Below are 19,152 nucleotides of genomic sequence, written 5' to 3' on the forward strand. Positions count from 1 at the left end.
CTGACGTCGAATGTCGGGAATCAAAGAAGAGCGTCTATGGAGGTGAGTGTCCTCTCTAAGAGCAGTGCATCAGGTACTATACAACCCACAAAGCTGCCTCGATTGCCCTAAAACAACAATCATTGACAGATGTGACCATATCCTCATCTGGCGCTGACATCTAATACATTGGTGACCGTCCAACAATATTCTTGGAGGGGAGTCTATATGGATGATGCTGTTGTGCTCTGTGTGTTACACCTGAAGTCGGTTCATTAGATCCTTTAGTCAATTAGCTTGTGGCTTGCTTCAATCACTATGATAGTCATGTAATATCAAAGGTGAGAGCCCCTGGAGAAACATAGGCAGAGAGTGATCGCCCTAGACGGATGGCCCAGGTATAGCATGAGGAATCTTTTATGTAGATGCGAGACAGGAGACATTATAGGGAGGTTGCTCAAGATCGTAGGTGCGAAGAGTGATCTCTCTGTATATCGATTTATCCTTGTATTATGGCAGATAGGTTATTGTTATAGAGGGATATACGCACAGCGAAGGAATTGGCGTGTTGACATTTCCAGTAAGAACATTGTCGCAATTCAGTATAGTAAGGACTACGACTCCCCTGGGCATCCGATAGAGAAATTACCATCATCGGCGGTAAGAATATCTCGTCCATACTATGCTTCCTTGGTTACCATAAGGCTTGAGGATGCTTCACAGCCAATGGATGAGCGATAAACCCCAGCATAAGTGTAGCAACCTCGCTAGTATCACTTCAACCTCTAGTTAATGACGCCACAAGAAATGGGTGAAAGCGAATACAAGCCCGTCCCAGCTTTGTCCATCTCTATGATATCATCCCATGCGATCCGAGCATGCAAGGCGCTCCTAATGTCTTCCCTCCGCGATCATTTGCATTGTCACTGTCTCCCATACTGACCATATCTAGTCCATGGGCACGCCACTGTATTACATGTACATTGCTAGATGGTACGTAGATAGAAAGCCAGAAACCCACAGGTTAACAGTATCTTGATGAGTGATCGATCAATTGGATCCCTTGAACGGTCTAGATCACTGGGATATGTAACACTGTCATCACAATGATAATCATCTCTAAAACGCTAGGTCCTTGCGTCAATGACGGGAGATGTATCAATGAAGATAGCCCATTGATCAAGGTGGTTATAGAACTGGAATCCCAAACATGGCACCTATAGAGATAGCTTATGCTACCCACAATGATATCACTCAGAAAGTCTAGCCCGACTTCCGGAGAATAGTAAAGGATATGCACATGATGTAAGGGACGAATTGTAGCACGGAGCCACCGAGAGGGAAATGACATCAAGAACTAGAAACTAGTTGAAGACGTAATACTAGACATAGTGTCACTAGCTTCCCGATGAAAGACTTCGAGATAGGAGCAGTGCGGATAGTGCTGTCCTTGGATGTATTGAAAGAAAAGGATCCGTATGCTGATTCCATTGAGCTAGAAGGATCACACTGCAATGCATTATTTGAAAACTATGATTGCTAGACGGGAAAGCAATATTTGTAGGATAAGGTCTGTTCTATATAGATGCTTCAACTTAGTATATCCTTTCCATTGGGGCTAGGTACTGCTGAATGACTATTTGCACTACCCTTGCTATACAGTCCAATTTGTAATCTAGGAATGACATATGTTGTATTCCATCATTGAACAATCACGTCATATCTTGTTGGCCAGAGTTTGGTTGGAGGCACCAAATGCCTAAAGGTATTTTGGTCAAGTGGCAGCACGCTTGACATATCTTCTCAAGAGCTCTTAGACCCACAGTGCTTTCAATGAGAATCATAGCGAGTGACTTCTCATTAGTACGCTAAGGAGGTTCATAGTACCTCAGCCCTTCTTCAATCCTAGCCTCGAAGTGTACCACTGTTCATGTGCTTCATATCTTGACTTGACTTGGTTGAACAGAAGCTTCACTAGGTCTAGAACCTGATGTCAACTGCTTCGGAAACTATCTCCTGACAGACTAGTGGGGCGTAGACAGCCAGTTCGCCTGACTATCCCTAATAGTACCCTTTTGGACGCCAGCATGAACATACCCACTTAATAGTATCACCACAGAGTCATCTCCACTCGGCTCCTAGAGCGGGGATTTGGCGGAAGCGAACACCCCACGTAGGGTAATGTTGGCTCTAGCCGAGAAAACCTCGGGGTACATTTGCCTGTAAGTGGGGAAAAGATTAATAATGTAGAAATACATTTGCTGGATGAATTTTTATAGTTGAGTGGCTATGACGTACATGGGGAAGTATGACATAAAACGGTCGACGACACTATTGAAACCCACTTGGCGTAGATTGGATCTAACACGACACTGCTAATGCAGTATCGTGAGAGTGCCTTGCAGCACTGCCTAGACTCATTATCCAGTAGATAGTATTTATTCAGTTGCTGGTCTAGACCTTTGTGCCAGGAAAACTTGCATCATACTAACCAGGGTCCGGCTCGGATCGACGACTGCTTCTTCAAACGGGAGTACTAGTATCGTAGGGGCTTTGAGAAGGGCCAGTCTAGTAGATATACACGCAATGAAGGGGTCGACGTCATGGATGGGTGTTCATGTGGTATTCAAAGCGTCGAGACATTTATAGAGTGGATGTTGCTTTTACAGGTGAGCATTCAGGTTTAAGGCGAGCCACCAATAGGTATACCTCCTTCAGGAACAGGAGAAAGGGCCATTCATGCACACTTATAACCCCCTATTGGCCACGGGGAATCTGATAACAATCTTGCCAACGCCAGGGCCTCCAGTTTCTATCCTTCTTGCATCCCGAGTGAACTGCGTATCCCTCTGCAGCTATGCATTGGACTCATGGCACGTGGCTGTGGATATCTCACAGGCAAGCCACCTTTATTTTGCAATTCGAATTTTACATGCTGACGTCAAGTTCCCCTGTCTAGATCAAAAAAGGTGACAAGGGCTTCTGCCCGATACCAGGAAGACGCCGACCAGAGGAGCAGCAAGCAGCATCATGTGTCTGAACAACAAAAGCCACGCCCCGGGATGTACGTTCGGAGTATTCAATCTTCAGGAAGCGAGACGCAACCGTCGATTAAAGCAACGCGTCAAGAATACAATATGAACGAACTACGATGCCAACGGTGCAATGGCCGTCGCTCATCCGCTTACCACCGTAAGAACCGTACAGACCCAGTTCTTTATCCACCCGTGGGGATCTGCTCTCGTGAATGGACCGGTTGTGCAGTAGTGAAGCAGTCGGGCGGGCTCGGCCACTGGGATCACCCAATCCATGAACTCCCAGGGAGCTAGAGGCTCGGTGGATTCGCACTATGCAGGGACTTCAGAGAGCGACGTGCATTGCATGTCGCCTAAGAAAAGGTACATAAGATTAAGCACATCAAGAATAATGATGTCACAATATCGATCAGCCCCACCAACGGATAGTACGCAGACACCGAGGCGCACACAGGCCAACGGTGAAGCACTGACGACATTGCTTGAGACTGATCCCCCGAGATTATGGGCTGATCAATGGCTGCCAAGCTGCCATGAGCCTCGCGGCCAGATGTTACTGGATAAGTTTGAGTGTTAGCCATTTAGCGACGCTGGGAGAGGTTGTACTAGGAATAGATGTTACTAAATGAAGAGACTTTACTAGTACTCATAGTCGAGAGAGTACCTCATTGTGTATCAGAGGTACATGTAGCTGATGTCATGTCTGCACTAAAAACCGCTATTTACTTGAATCAGAAATGCGATGGAAGAGTGGAGACGTAACCTATGGTTTCACGTAGGAAGTCTGTTGACAGGCTCAGCACTAATGCTTCAAGGAAAATACTACGAGCGAGAAGATGATAGATGACCGCATCGTGGAGGTATTTGACGTAGTTTCCGTAATAGAGCGATCGACGCATGGTTCCAGACACACAGTTGTGCTCAGGCCTTCCCACGAGGACGGATGCAGAAGAGAAAAATGTAGACACATAATCTGGCGTTGATTGATACCAGAGCATTTGTTTAAGAGACACAAGATCATTCGTTCTGTGAAGAGAACTGTTTGTGGAATACCGTGTTTCCGTGAATCCTATAGAGCCTGGGCCTTGAGGAGTTCTACAGGGGAGATATATCAGAACGTATATGCTAACTTCATACTTCTTGTTGCTTAGAGAGAGCTTATTGTATATTTATGACTTGTCTAAGTATGTACATGAGCCAAGGGACCGTAGTGGGGGTAGGTGCTAGGAGGGGTTTTATTTAATTTTTCAGAGTCGAACACAGGAGCAAATGTGATATTAATCAGTAAGGTTCAGTTAAGATGATCTTTGGTACTAAGGCTGACTTTAATCATAGGGAGACAATCCGGGGCTACTTAGGGACACGTGCTGTGTGCATAAACCAAACCCCGAGTCTGCTCTAACAAAAAAAGTTGGCAGATATTTACTCTATGATTCCATTCAGTGCGTCTACGGGTTCGGAAAATTCTCGGAGGCTTAACCCTTCCTTATCGGCGATGGCACCGTTAATCAATGGCCTGTCTGGCGGTTCATCGGACCTTCGGTAGTGCAGCACTCAGTATATCACTCATCACTCGATATTCCCTTGCAAACTAAGGTTCTCGGTCGCTTTCCAGGACTCACTGCAACCCTAAACAACGGGGTATCTGCAAGTTAAAGACGTTTGACCGAGATCGAGTGAACCCCCTGAACAAAAGTGGTGGTTGTCGAGGACGTGCCGAGCCGCTAGCATGGTATTTCAACGGCCAGCCATATCGACACTGTCTGGAAGTGTGCAGTGGAGCTCTGGTTCCTGGAATTCGGAGATACCGACCTGGTCCGATCTGGTACGAAATTTTATAAGACAAGCCTAAATCGAGCACAGGTCGAATGATCGATATAACTATCCCCCATCTGGAAGGTGTCTAGCCAGGCAAATCCAGTTTCAATGGTTTATACCCACGATCCGGGAACGTGGTAAACGCCGGTGGATATATGAGATAGTACGGAGTAGGTAGTACTTAGATAGGTTTGAAACCCGTCGGACAACCCCCGCGAGACAAAGGTAGCTGTCCTGTGCTTTCCACGATGCAAGTGTTATTTCGATTACGTAGGGGAATTACACCCCTATCTTCCACTCATCTTGCACCAATTACGGAGTCCTTGACCGCTACTTCTTCCAGCATCGGAGGGGGCCCTCTAGCTCCACGACAGTGTCTGGCTGAGCCCACTCGCCTAGCTAATGTCTGCTAATAGGACTGTTTACAGGCTGAAATTGCCCCTGTAATCGAAATATGGCGTTTGTCGCATTCATGGCAGTGCTGGCGGCCGAAAACTTCAGTCTGGAGACATTGGATATATCCTAGCCTATAGAGGAGCTCCATCAGTCGAGGGCTCCGTCACTCGACGTCGAACTCTCACAGTAAGACAATTAAAGCGAATCTAAAGACGTTCGAAGACAACACTAAGAGTACGACATTGGGAATAGACTTCTTCAACAGGGTCCATGGACACCGAAAAAATATACCTCCAGAGCTAAACACTTGCAAACGATAATAGAGGACCCAACCGGCAGTCGGTTGTCTCGTTATCCCGTCTATCACGTTTATGACCCACGTGCTTGGTTGCTTAACCGGTACTTTAAGAAACAAGCTCATGTCCAGCAAAAGCGTAGGAGAGAGACAGCGCTAGGAGGCAACGGATCTGCCCGAGTCTGTGCCCTGCAGCGCACAGGTTCCTGCACATGGTCCAGGCGTTGTTCCTTGCAGCTAAGCAAAGACAGGAACCATGGAAGAGGAGATCGAGCTAGAGCGCCCAAGGCAAGGTCCTAATATATCGTCGCGCGAGTTGGTTTAGCGTGTCGTAGATTGCAGATCCACAGAGCGGAGTATTAAATCCGACTAAATAAATAGTCCGAGTCACATGGGCCAGTATGCCCCACGCGTAGTAATTAGTAGCAGTACCATGAGGAGTCCCGGTTTCAAAGGCCGGCTTTCAGTGTGTTCACAAGTAGTATCTAGTACTTGCGTATCAGTGTCTGAATCGAGAATCGACATGAGAATGTGAGGGGGAAAAGGGGAAAAAAAGAGCCTTGAAATGGAGGTCAATCAAGCCATTTGGAGATGATGTCTCCTGTCAAGATAGCAACAGTATGCCTAAGCCAATCAAATTAATGTTGTAAGAACTAATCATGGACAGGAAATAATCCCCCTTTATCGTGAAGAGTACAATTACGAGACGGATAATGCGTACAAGCATCATGGTCACAAAGAAATGGCCACAAACCAGACCTTACGACCGAGATTCCCCGTTGAAAGGCGTCATTAAGTCAAGCCAGCTAGAGGGGCACTAGGAATAAGAGCTTTGTCTGCGCCTAGATGCGTCACACTCATTAAGAAAAGAGGCCAAGACCACATCGTCCCTTACTCACAGTCCTTGGCGAGTAGCACCCACAACCGCTTATGGCTTAGTATTCAAATTCCGACGAAATTTTCAGGAGACGGAAAGTTATATGCGGAAAATTTTTGCGTAGGGCCTGCCGATCAGCAACATATAGATGGCTATAATGATTCTTGGAAGAACCCCTGACGGTTTTATCGGTGAAGCGTTACGTGAGACATAGGATCCCCCTGGCTAAGGTGAGAGAGATTAGAGATGTATAAGATTGCGGTGAGTATGCATATATGTTTTCCCCTGGGCCTCATGCCGTTTCTGATGGCAAACCTAGCTTTGCAGAGATTATTATATTTATGTTGGGGTGTACAGAGCTCTCTTGCTATTTGCACGTTCGTTCAACAGGAGGGTATCTGCATACGCGGAATTGACATCTCCGAAAGACCCAGAGTGGGCCCTACAGCCATGTAGTACCTGACGCTACAGAGATTACTGTAGTAGGTCGTCCTGGTTAAAAATATCACGATAACATGACGCAAGATGGTAGGCGCAGCTGTCAGATCGATTGTGGCAAACTCTCGGCAATCAGCAGGATTTGCTGATTTCAAGGAAAATGGAATCCCAGGCACATCCTTTAGGACGGGCACTCTGGTAGCGTCCTTCTGATTATACTATTACGTCATGTCAAGGTTGGTGAGGCCATAATTGTGCTTTCAGCTTGGAAGTACTGCATCCTAAATCCGTGCCTTACTGAGAGCCAAGGTGCACGTGGGTAGGCACTTTTATTATGACGCAAAAGTTTCTTGACGGCAGGAAATAGGAGTGAACACTGAGTGTATAGTACCAATGCTTATGTGGCAGTATGCCTCAAGCCAGGTTTAAAGGCCTTGTAACTGCTATAGTAGGCAAGAGGTTCTACTAATAATGGGTTGAACATACCTGTCAATCGCACCGGCAACGGCCTGACGTAAAACGGTGGGCTTGCTAATCCCCTTCTTAAGTACACTGTCGACTACGATGAGAATAGTAGTAAATGATCAGTTATCTACATACCATCTTAGTGATAGTGCACTGGCGTAATGTCCAATTCGGGACTGAGAAGTGACACTCACTATAATTACCGAGGCGGATCTTGAATCCTGGTCTCCAGGCGAAGGGTAATTAGGCATAATCCATTGGACTACCCCTGAAGTGGAACGGGCAATCCTCTTACCTAAAAGTGAACGGGTCAGTTTCATTTCACCGCTAGAGACGGTTTTCAATAGTGCGGAAGAGACACGAATGACATGAGCAACTACTTACTGGGGTTGGATAATGTGCTTGCCTCACTGCTACCACGTGCCTACAATCTGGTTCTTCTATACATGGATCCATTCTTCCACTAGCCCTGCCCATCGTAGCCAATTTCCTTTATAGATGATGCCTTCACCGGTGGCGGATGCTCGTTGAGCGGGTAAGTAGTCATTACGAAGTAGGAAAGAAGTAGATCAACATTGGCTATCACAAGTACAAATTTCATTAGGGTGAATTGTTACAGACATGGAGTCCAATTGACAAAGGCGTCGGGGTTCAGGAATGACTCGGATTCCGAAAATTGAGGGATAGTGGGTTCCTCTAGACCCATCGGCGACATTGCCAGGCACGCACTTCGATGAAAGTGGAGCACCTCCATGAATCTACCAGCTTCCTTGTTAGTAGAAGAGCTTTCAGGGGGAGACGAGGAAGGGCGTACATCATTTCTTTTAGCATCTCCTCGTCAAATTCACCGCCGTTAAACATCCAGTTGAACTTTTGTTCCGCAATGGGTTCATCGGTCGGGTCATGATACATTCTCATATAGGGGTGTTGTAGGGCTTCCGCGGCGGAAATCCTCTCTTGTGGGTCCAGCGTGAGCATTCTCTCGAGCAAACTCCGGGCTATGGAACCAATACCAATCAGCAACTCAGTGAAAGTATTAGGGTATAGAGCATGGTCGGCAACTTACAATAATCATCTAGATTCTGAATAACGCTTTGCAAGGGACGTGGCTCTCTCCGCTCCAGTGACCGGATGATCTCCACTGTCTGAACGTACATGTCAGTACTACCGTGTGTACAACAAATTGTCCTGAAGTACCTACATTCGTGGTACAAATCCGCGAGATAAACTTGTCAGACGGGTTTCCCAACACGTCCAGGATTAAGTAGAACTGGTTAATGGGGTCTTGCCCAGGAAATAAAGGCTTTCCATTGAACATCTCCGCAATGACACATCCGGCGCTCCAAATGTCCATCTCGACACCGTACATTTGCCATGTAAGCATGACTTCCGGTGCACGGTAGTACCGTGTTGAGACATATCCAGTCATTCGATGATCTTGCGGCCTGGAGAGACCGAAATCACATATTTTCAAGTCGCAGTTCTCATCGATGACCAAGTTGCTAGGTTTGATATCCCGGTGAACTACACCGGCCGAATGTAGGTATTTTAAGCCACGCTGAGGCTCGTCAGAATTGTAAGAATGAAGGGACGGAACGCGAGCGACTCTCACCAGTATTTGATATGCGAAATACTGTACGAATTGTGGTTCAAGGGGTCCAGCTTCCAGGAGGCGGCCGAGGTCAGTTGAGAGGAGCTCGGTTACCAGGTAACTGAAAAGCAATATTAGCGAGCAGTACAGCTAAGACGACTGGAGCTGGACATACACATCTGTTCGGGGAGATATAAAAACATCGCACAAGCCGATGAGCTTCAAGTTGTCAGCATGCTTGGAATATAGCTCACAGTTTCAGAGTCCGTACATTCTCATGTCGTAGCTGTTTCAAGAGCTTAATCTCCCGGTACGTCTGCTTAGCGCTGGCTGGCGTGGCAAAGGGGTTCAATAGCTTTTTGATCGCCACTGCTTGGCCCCTCACCAGGTCATAAGCGGAACTACTTTCCTCACTAAGCCTTCATCTTTATAAGGGGCAAAACGGTGGGGGAAAAAGGGGCAACGGGGATATTAAGGGAGACGTACCAAACAAGACTAAAGGCACCCAGGCCCACTGGTCGTACGTTAATATACCTAGACAAACGGTTAAGACCGGAGTTTATGGCAGGGTGCAAAGGCCAAACCTATATACCTGCTGGTGGTGTCAAACACAGATCCCAAGACCTGTGAGCGGTTGAACTCTGCCATGTTTGCTGCTTACTTGCAATACCTTCAGAAACGGTGCACCAGGTGAACAAAGCGGCACATTGCTTTATATAGCCAGTATCCTGACAGACCGACAGAGTTCTCCACCAGGACCCATCGGAGAGGATAATGCGAGGATGGGAGAAGCACCTCCGCATAGCGGATCTCCTGCGTTCCCTGCCATTGAACAGAACTTCCAATAGGATCGCATCCTGAAAGGTCCTCAGATAGTTGCGTGCTCATTGGCGAAAGAAACTCGCGGACAGCCGAGAATGCCTGCTTTCCGACGGCCATTGGCTATACAGGCTTGATCTAGACAGGAAATCCTCTGCTAGTCGATAGAGGCTAGACCCATTAAGAAAAGGACAGGCTGGATCGGGTGGTGCTACTCCATTGAGCTTGGGATTTGAAATATCCTATCACGGATGTCTTTTCCAGTGGCCAATCTGAGCGTACTATAGGGCAGTCGTTGGTAGCGTTACTGGTAGCCTTGCAATGTCCGAAGTAGATTGATGTGTAGTTCTGGGTGGCGATTTACCTATACCCACTTGGAACCTTGTTGTATCACTGCGAAACCTTCGCCCAATAACCTGCTCTCATCTTTAGCCACTTATCAACCCACTTCGGTCGGGAGAGAGAGAAGCAATGGGCAGGGGGTGTCCCCTACCTCCTGAAGGCTCACATCGCGCAAGTGATTCAAGGACTAGCAAGCCCTTGGGACCCAATAAGTGATCCCAAGTTTGATCACTGGTATTACCTAGGAGAAACCGTCGGTTTCCTTCTCCCTACCCACTCAGCAAGCCGCCATTAGATGCTCAGTGATGATCTCTCGCTATAGGGGTACTCCACAGGCCTTGGCGAATGGCGCATATCAGCACCGAGTGACACTTATAGACTTGGACCTGGAGAGCCTGGAGAGGCTGTCTAGCCAAATCTAACTCTCGGCAACCTCTAACGGCCGAGAATGATGTGGAACCTTAGATGTATCTCTCACTGACGACATCCTCTGGACGATGCACAATGTGGGACGGGAAAATGGCCCCCCTTGCGCTATTTTGAACCTGCCGCTCCATATTGCCATTTAGAGCTCCCTGCATACTGCTTTGGCCTGTGTGATATGGTATCCCTGTCTCCCTGTTGCTATATTCAGCTAGCCAACATTTTAAGGCAATGGAGTGAGATAGTAATAGAGCACCGACAAAGTTTGCACCTCTCTGATTAGCGTATATGACGCCGGAATCTCACCGTTTGATCCGCTCGGGTGGCTATACGGCTCCCTAGGAGCAGGTAGGGTCACGCCTGCCAAAGCACAGTGCCTGACCGGGGACAGGGCGGAGTACATTGTCTCTAGCCCTGGCACTTGGCGGATTATTCCGCTGCTAGATGATGTGCACGGTGAGATCCTGGGAGCTTATACTAATCCTATTGCGAGTCATGGGAGTGGCTAGGAATTTATGTAGCTCGCTACTGTTGGGAGAAAGCATTTTGTACTAATAGGGGTCGTGTAAATCCCCCATATTGAGGTTGTAGACCGTCAGAGGTAGAACAGGTACACAGGTGATCAGGGCGTTCTACTATCACCTTAAAGTCTAGTAAGGTTAGCTGCATAACGAACTATATACGCATAAATGACATACATTTTATCCGATTCCACCTGACAAAATACATTAGTGTAAGGCACTAACGTTACCCTATCCCACCTGGTCCGGGCTAGTAGTGATCCACGGGATATGTGAGACGGGTCCTGTATCCATTGCGAATCAACCCATGTAGTAGAGGCTCACATGCATGCAGACCTACGAGATTGTCCTTTAGCATTTGTGCGCGAAGGGAAACGAGTCCGCACTACCTGCCACAAGGAGTGTACTAAAACTTCAATGAGGGGGACTCAGCTGATTGCATCACACTGGTTGATGGCCTTAAACGTTCTAATGCACAGAGACGCCGTTTAAGCTGGGGCAGAGGCTGGATCAATACATCATTGCATGCTTTGGAGATACCCCTTGTGCTAACCAATCGAGGTTGGGCTCGATAGACTGACGTTGTGTCTGGCTGGACTTGTTAGCTCTTTCGGGGAGGAATAAAATGCCTCAACCCCTGGGCATTTGCCCTGCCAATTGGATTTCCTTTTCTCCGTGAACTCGGCCGGTCCCACAACGGGGCACTTGAGGTTGCATCACCGACTGCCTTGTCTTGCCGGGGCAGCCGCCGTTCAGCTTCCTGCTTCGGTTTGATCCCGATTCCTTAGGCTACTTAGGTCACTTTGCAAACGCAGATCGCGTTCCTGGCCCAGTTGCTACTTTCCTTTCTTAATGGGGAAATCCTTGCGCGGTATATAACACAGTCGAGACACGATATCCACATCCCAATCGCTACCTGGGAAATGGTCCATCTCCATGCATATGCTGAAAATTCGGACAGTAAGCCAAGTGCAGGGGATGTATCACTAGAATTGAGTCAATCTTGCCGCTCGCAGGTTTTCATTGAGATTCAAGCAGGGACATTTGCTTGATTGGTTGACATCTGCAAATAATATTACCAAATAAGTAGAAGTTTCGGTTATACTATGACGACCTGTGAAAGTGTTAGGTATCATGGTAGCTCATGCCATCCTCCTGACTATTGATATTGCAAGCTTGTAGAGCATGTATCCACCAACCGCCAATCTTTCCCGGATCATGATAGCTCTCAGTCGCAGTGATGGCTTCTTCGATGCCTTCGCGATGTACATCCTTGGGCGTGCCCTCTTCTACCAGACTGTAGCAATTATAATGCTTAAGCGATCCCACACCCCAAGGAAGTATTCGAATGCGACAAATGATGTCAGCATTGCCTAATCCCTCATCGAGCAAAGTATCATCATAGCCTGTACACTATATGAGAAGCTGGGATATCACCTCCGTGACTGCTGCTCGGTCTGCTTCCTATTGGGTACTCGAGGGAATTGATTGGACCAGAACGATAGACTTCATGCGCTATGAGATAGCACGAAGGGGATAGGTGGCATGAGGCCTACTTATGTTTGCCTCCTCGTTAGTGGCCTATTGTATGATTGAGAGTGGAACTTAAAGAGTTGATACTAATGGCTTTCCGGGAACCATTTCTTCGATTGCAAGATCCAGTATGTCATCCAACGTCAAGGTACATCCTCATGAGATCTCATCAGCTTTTGGACCTAATATAAGGGCTGGACATCATGAGGGTAGTGTTTTTGGTCGCCACAAATAAGAGGTTGGGGCTGTTTCACTCGAGAAAAGTTTGTCTTTGTTCTTTCGTTTCGATAGTGACTCGAAGCAAGTGCTGTGTGGTATTGATACATAGCTGCTGTCGTAAGCCAGGAATACTTTAGGCTAATCTTAATATCGATTCTACCTGCCCTGTGCATACTGTGGTGGTCCACAACTAGCTTGAATCTGGACGACTGCTTGCAATCTTGTGTAGCAGTTGATTGCCATCCACCGTATCTAATATGTATGAACTCTACCTGATACAAGAGTCTGTGACAATATTAAAAGAATGCACTGCGTAGTGACCCGCCAAGGTCCTCTTTGGTAGAGCTTAGAGGTTTCATGCGAGAGAGGATCTATAGATAAAAGGCCTCTCGCCTTTTTAAGTAGGCGTTCACAGTTGGATTAGCACATAGCTCCTTGTGGAACCGGTCAGCCTTGAAGTGTTGAAAAACTTGAACTGTGATGTGAACAGGTCTAGAGAAGTCAAGGCGACATAATTGAAAAACGCTTGGTTTACATCTTTCAGTAATAAGCTGACCTTCATGCGATAGTCTTGATTGCTTACATGCTAATATGGGAGTAGAGCATAAGATATACCATTCATAATATACATTCACATATGAATTTATACTTCGCCGTTGATATGGGCATTGCCTCAAGCAGATCATTGAGTCTTGTCTATCTATATTATTTACATTTTGGCCTAGCCATTTACCACTTCCAGCAGCAGACCCTCTCTAGAAACGACTGCAAGCACGCTGGACAAATCCTCAATCAATAACATGTGAAGGAAAGCTGCCTAATTCTAGACCTACTATTATATAATGAACTGTCTTGCAGATGTCAGATTTTGGTCGGTCATGAATGCGCATATTCAGCCGTTAAGTGGCGTTCTGACTGACAATGGCTGCAGCCAGCGTTACATCCCATTACTGCAGTCACGATCATGAGCTTTACAACAGCCCTCCACGCGTATTTAGTCATATTATTCGGGTTTGAGCCACTTCTCAAAGGCTGCTGGTATAGTAATGCTATGCGAGATGTGATGGGCATCTCTCTTCTCTTCGGCAATCCAAACACAGCCCCATACAAAGTGGACATGGCATACAAAGGGTACAAGAGTATGCTCCACATCTCGACCTACCCATGCAGTCAGCAAATAAGATTCTACAGAATACGAGCGACTAGGGGATGTAATTCTCCACTGTAGCATTTTCATGCATCAGACGATCCATTCCAGCCTACCAGATCCCACCTTTCGCAACACACCGCATGGTCCGAATTTGCAGCTGAATCCGGGCCAATGGCGATAGTAGCTACACCACGCTGCAGGATTTTAGGTCCGGGACTTCGAGGGGATTTGCTCTGTTCCTGAAGTCAGATTTTAGACAGGTCTAGCCGTCGCGGGGAAGGATTCGAGGTGCACTGGAGCCAGATTGATGGATATAAATTCTACTCACCCAATTCTCAACTTCAATGCGGATTGTAGCCTTGTCAACCTTTTCCATAGCAACAAGGTCAAAATGATCCTCGAGATACTTGTCCTATCTTTGCTGGGAGTGGCGTTTGGGAATGCTGGTATGGCGGAACATCTTTCAACGAGTCTCAATGATGGGACTAATTGACAGTATAGTGATTCCCCGCGACACTCCATCTGGATCGATCAGCTCTCCAGTACGTTCGTCTGTGCCGGGCACCCTATCAACTCCCCCGTCTGAACCGACATGCTACACCAGCAGCCAGTGGCTTGTCATCTCGAACACCAGCGTCTTCTGGCCGACATCCACGGACTACCTTTACGGTCCAACCACTGGACCCGGTGCATCCGATGTGATCTGCGCAGCACAATGGATGCAATACGATAAGCGGTCAAGTGGGCTCTCTAGCCTTGGCCCGACCAAGACCACAACGACGACATTATACACTCCCACCAGCACTGGGGCCTGCAGATCGAGCGTTACCGCCGAAAGATACTCGGATATTCATACTGGCCCAGTGACAACCCTATGCGATGGGGTTGCCCGGGCTCTCGGACCACGAGAAATCGCAACAGAATACTTCCCTGGGACTGGACCATGCAGCACGTTCAGTGTGTCCAGCAGCACAGTCACGCCAGTCTACCGAGAGCCTCGGCATCCCCAACATGCAGACCGGAGTTAGAAGGATGCATCGGGGTCTGGCAAACATATAGCAGCCTCTCCAGCGAATACAAAGCATCAGTCACATCCCCGATTCCAGGCGACACAAGGAGCCCCCTGCAGCCCGTGCACTGTCCCAACACCGCTCGAGATCGCCCTGAGGAGGACCCTTGCTCGTCATGCCATTTCATCCCAGGCACAGCGACAATGTTCTACTGGCCCGTGACAACGGCCAACGGAGACCTGTGCGCCCAAAACGGGACAACCATCCCCGCTACGCCAACCGGCAATGGCCCTAACACCGCCATCCTGGATGATCACACCCTCGTCTCACCCAGCATATATATCTCCTTCACGTCGATCAACGCCTGGAGTAACCGTCGCAACGGTCACATATGTGGTGAACGCTATTCCAACCAGCTGATCTCCGTCCATCCCACTGCCGTCACATCGCTCCGGGACCACCGCAACGCTCGGTACCCGAGCGAGGGGACGCCATATCCGTTTAATTTTGCCGAGTTCCTCCCCCAGACTATCGGCAATTACACGCAGTCGCTGATCCCCTGGCCTCAGTATCGCGGTGGCTCGCAGTGCCCCCTCTATGATCCCTCCTGTACGATGGTTCGTGATGATTACCTGCCGTACATTGAGGTGCCGGCAGAGGCGGCTGAGATTGATTCCCACTGGGAGAAGTGTGACCGGAGATGGCTTGTCCCGGCTGTTACGATGGTGCCTATTGTTGATGGGACCGCTGTGGCTCCTACTCCTACGGGTGAGTCGGAGGACACGTCGATTGACGTGGATGCAGTTCCAGAAGGCATGGTCGCTGCGCCGACGCCGACGCCGACTGCTGCACCAAGGTCGTGAGAATGTAGATGATATGCGATTTTAGCATAGGGACTAGGAAGCTGCTGGCTATGGATTGTGCATTTGAGTAGTGACAGATAGTGCATTAAACTTAGTTTTCGGGTTGACTTCGTAGTGTTATAATTGAGAGTGTATGTTTGGAGATGCGTATGCGGTTTAAACCCTCCGGCATAATCATATTTATCCTCACACGTATTCCCGTCATATAGACATACCATTCCTTAGAAGACCTTACCACTAAGAATATCCTCCCTCTCCCCAAGATGGAATACAGGAATATGTTCCACCGGTGCGGGCACAGTAACCGTCTGACCACCAGCATAGGTCTGATTAGTCCACCAGTACGTCCAAGGCTTGGTACCGTTCTGGCCCGTCTGCGGAAGATATACCGACCATTCGGTGACATTCGGCGTGGTAATAGGTGACACAAGCAATCTCGGGCCGAACATATACTGCTGCGTTGTCACATTGTTGTTCGCTTGCGTCCACTGCGAGACCTTTGGATCAGTCTTCTCGAAATCCATGTACAAGGGACGCATAATCATGCGGCCAGTCTTGTGGAACTGGTCGAAAAGAGCGCGCAAATACGAGCCCAGCTGGTACCGGAGGTGGATGTACGAGAGGATAATCGGGGTGTTCTTCTCTCCGTACGACCACGGCTCGTTGTTACACGTGTATGCATCCTGTGTGTCGCAGACTCGTTGACCGTGAGTGCGCATGAAGGGAACAAACGTAGCCCACTGCAGCCAACGCACGTACAACTCGCGATACTCCGGCGTGTCGATGTTAGCGCTCCATGATACTGTCGGGTCGGGCTGGAAGCCGCCGGCGTCCATCGTCCACCAGCCCCAGCCTGTCGCGGCGGCGGACAGTCCACTGGCGATTTGAAGACCCAGTGTCTCCCAGACGGACGTGACATCTCCTGACCAGATCATACTACAGAATCGTTGAGACCCGATATAGCCGGACCGACTGAGCGAGATGTGCTCACAGGCTTCGCCTTCCTTGCTGTCGGTGACGTTGCGGAAGCCTTCATCGATTGCCAGCTGGTGGGCCCACGGGTAATATTTCCCTGCGCTCTGCTGGGTACCAACCGCGTAGAGGACGTTGGGCAGGGCGAATGGGACAGACTGGATGTAGGTGCTTTGACCGTTGTTTTCGTAGGCTTCGCCCAGGGCACCACCATCAGCTTGGTCGATCCAGAAGTTTTTGATACCCTTGTCATAGTAATTTCGCTTCAAGGTTGACCAGATAAGTTTTCTGGCGCCTGGGTTCGTAGAGTCGACATTGCGGATGTATGAGCCATTCCATGAATCGGTGGTTCCGGGGCCGTCGCGAGTTGCAGACAAGTATCCGTTGGCTTGCAGCTCTAAGTAATTGTCGCTAGCGTCGGATACACTGGGCCAGAGAGATGCCATGATCTCTGCTCCCGTGAGATCTTTTACTTTCTTGGCCATTGCTGCTACGTCTGACCATAGCGCTGGATCGAGACCCCAGTCGCCCTGATTCCGCCAGGACTGGTAATCGATGACGAACATTCCGACAGGCACGTCGTTGTCTTTGAACTTCTGTGCCAGGAGCTCTAGTTCCGTCTGGTTCTCATAGCGGAGCTTAGACTGGATGTATCCGAGCGAGAAGTCAGGAGGAGTAGGTGCTCTACCTGTCAAGGCGGATAAACGTCTCTGGAGTGTGTCGTAGTCGCTTGGCGTCGTGGCTACGATCACATAATCGACGACTGTGGTGGAGGCTGCGGTGAGTTTGGTGCGTAGTTGTCCGAATTCCATGCGACCCTGGGCTGGCATATTCCAGACAAACGCATAGCCCTTGTTGCTCATGAACACGGGTGTCGGGATGTGAGTGTTGAAGTTGATCAAGTCAATGACCGTTCCTTTTTTGTTGACAAGATGGTCCTGTTGTGTGCCCGTGCCATAGAACTGCTCGTCGGGTGTTGTACTGAATGAGAACTCGGCAGAGAATTCGCTTCCTGGACCGTTCCAAGAGTAGTAACGGGGGTTGACCGATTTGAGTGGCGCATACTCGTTTGTCAACAGGGTCTCAGAACCATCTTGCTCGATGCGATAGAATGCCAGCCGATATCCTCCGGGGTTTCCACCCCAACCAGACGTTCGCACAATAGTGTTTCCATTGCGAATGGCAACGGTGTGGTTACCATTGAATGCCGTGCTATAGTTCAACCCATGTGCCTGTCCATCCTCAAAGCCTTCCAGTGGTGGATCGTAGATGAAGCTGATCTCATGGCCCGTAGGAGGCCGGAAGGGCCAAGCGCGCACACGGAACCCATCGTAGCCAAAGGGCTGCACCATAATAGTCTCAAAGCCATGCTGCATGCGAAATCCAGTAGAGTTGGGCAGGAAGTAATCAGATTCCCGCGTCTGGATTGGGGTCGCCTGCACCAGCCGTGCGGCGCAGGCCGTTAGGGCCACCAACCAGCGATACATTTTGCTCAACGGCCTTGAGATTGAAGCCTTAGCTAGTATTCCCTCCAGCCTTAAATCATTTTGATATGTGTTTTATCCGTTCAAATAGCCTGAATAAAATGATCCCCAAGGCGTATGACATCATGGCTTGCCGTGCTTGTCCGGCCGGCCTATGCATCTATCGGATGCGAGAGTTGGTGTATATGATGATTGGCAAATCCAGGCCTGAAACGGCTCTGAGGAGAGTGCCGCAAACCCCCAACGGAGACCGAATGTGGAGTGAATGAGGAGACTGAGGGGACTCTGACGTCTGTTCTTCGGAGATATTCATTCCGATTTGCTTCGCTGGTCGATCAGGTCCACATGGCGTCATGTAGGTTGCGATCTAGTTCGGGTAGGACCCTGCAATCGCTGCCTTTGCTTTGCTGGCGAGCACAGACGCTTGCTTGTTTTATGGAACGACCGGAACGGCCGCATGGAATGGGCCCATCCATAACTCCATTGCCGTCAGATTGGTTAATTTTTGGAATATCGTTGAGCGAGAGCCTTGGCTGTTTCCACCTAATCACCACTGAGCCATTGACGAGAAGAGCTTCATCATTTAGCCATTTAGGCAATTTCAGTGACCAATGTTTGATTTTGTCCGTAGGTTCTGGGTGTCGTCGAACCAAGAATCAAGATGGTGTGCTGTTCGTTGCATAATGGGATGCGGCGATCTTGTCAGTTAATGCACTGGATTCCTCTCGGTATCTGGATTGAGAGAATTATGCGTTATCCCACTTTTTTCTCCTTGTTGTCTTGATTCTTTCTTGCTTTCTTGCTTTCCACTTGTGGGCTTCCATTCTTCCTTAACATGTTCTTGCCTGGCTTTCTTTCCCCGTCAAAACGCGCCTTTTCTCCCAGTCCTCTCAAGCATGTCGCTCTGTGCCATATATCTTCG

The 19,152-nt window shown here is 48.7% G+C and overlaps 3 protein-coding genes across 3 annotated transcripts; 1 reads left to right on the forward strand and 2 right to left on the reverse strand.

Annotated features, from left to right (window-relative positions):
• Positions 1-7,916: 7,916 nt before the first annotated feature.
• ANOM_004569 (mitogen-activated protein kinase mpkC) lies at positions 7,917-9,542 on the reverse strand (the record flags this gene model as incomplete). The annotated part of the gene is made up of 8 exons (XM_015549826.1): positions 7,917-8,061; positions 8,118-8,301; positions 8,370-8,448; positions 8,505-9,015; positions 9,070-9,113; positions 9,166-9,313; positions 9,381-9,428; positions 9,487-9,542. The coding sequence occupies 8 exons, from the start codon at positions 9,540-9,542 to the stop codon at positions 7,917-7,919; spliced, it is 1,215 nt and encodes a 404-aa protein (XP_015409126.1).
• A 4,750-nt stretch (positions 9,543-14,292) lies between these two features.
• Positions 14,293-15,774, forward strand: ANOM_004570 (uncharacterized protein; the record flags this gene model as incomplete). The annotated part of the gene is made up of 3 exons (XM_015549827.1): positions 14,293-14,347; positions 14,403-14,924; positions 14,990-15,774. The coding sequence occupies 3 exons, from the start codon at positions 14,293-14,295 to the stop codon at positions 15,772-15,774; spliced, it is 1,362 nt and encodes a 453-aa protein (XP_015409139.1).
• Positions 15,775-15,995: 221 nt separating this feature from the next.
• Positions 15,996-18,233, reverse strand: ANOM_004571 (putative alpha-xylosidase; the record flags this gene model as incomplete). Its single annotated transcript, XM_015549828.1, has 1 exon — positions 15,996-18,233. One exon carries the CDS (start codon positions 18,231-18,233, stop codon positions 15,996-15,998), a length of 2,238 nt encoding a protein of 745 aa, XP_015409149.1.
• Between the last annotated feature and the right edge of the window lie 919 nt (positions 18,234-19,152).

Source organism: Aspergillus nomiae (assembly GCF_001204775.2).
Source record: "Aspergillus nomiae NRRL 13137 chromosome Unknown contig00058, whole genome shotgun sequence".
Lineage (NCBI taxonomy): Eukaryota > Fungi > Ascomycota > Eurotiomycetes > Eurotiales > Aspergillaceae > Aspergillus > Aspergillus nomiae.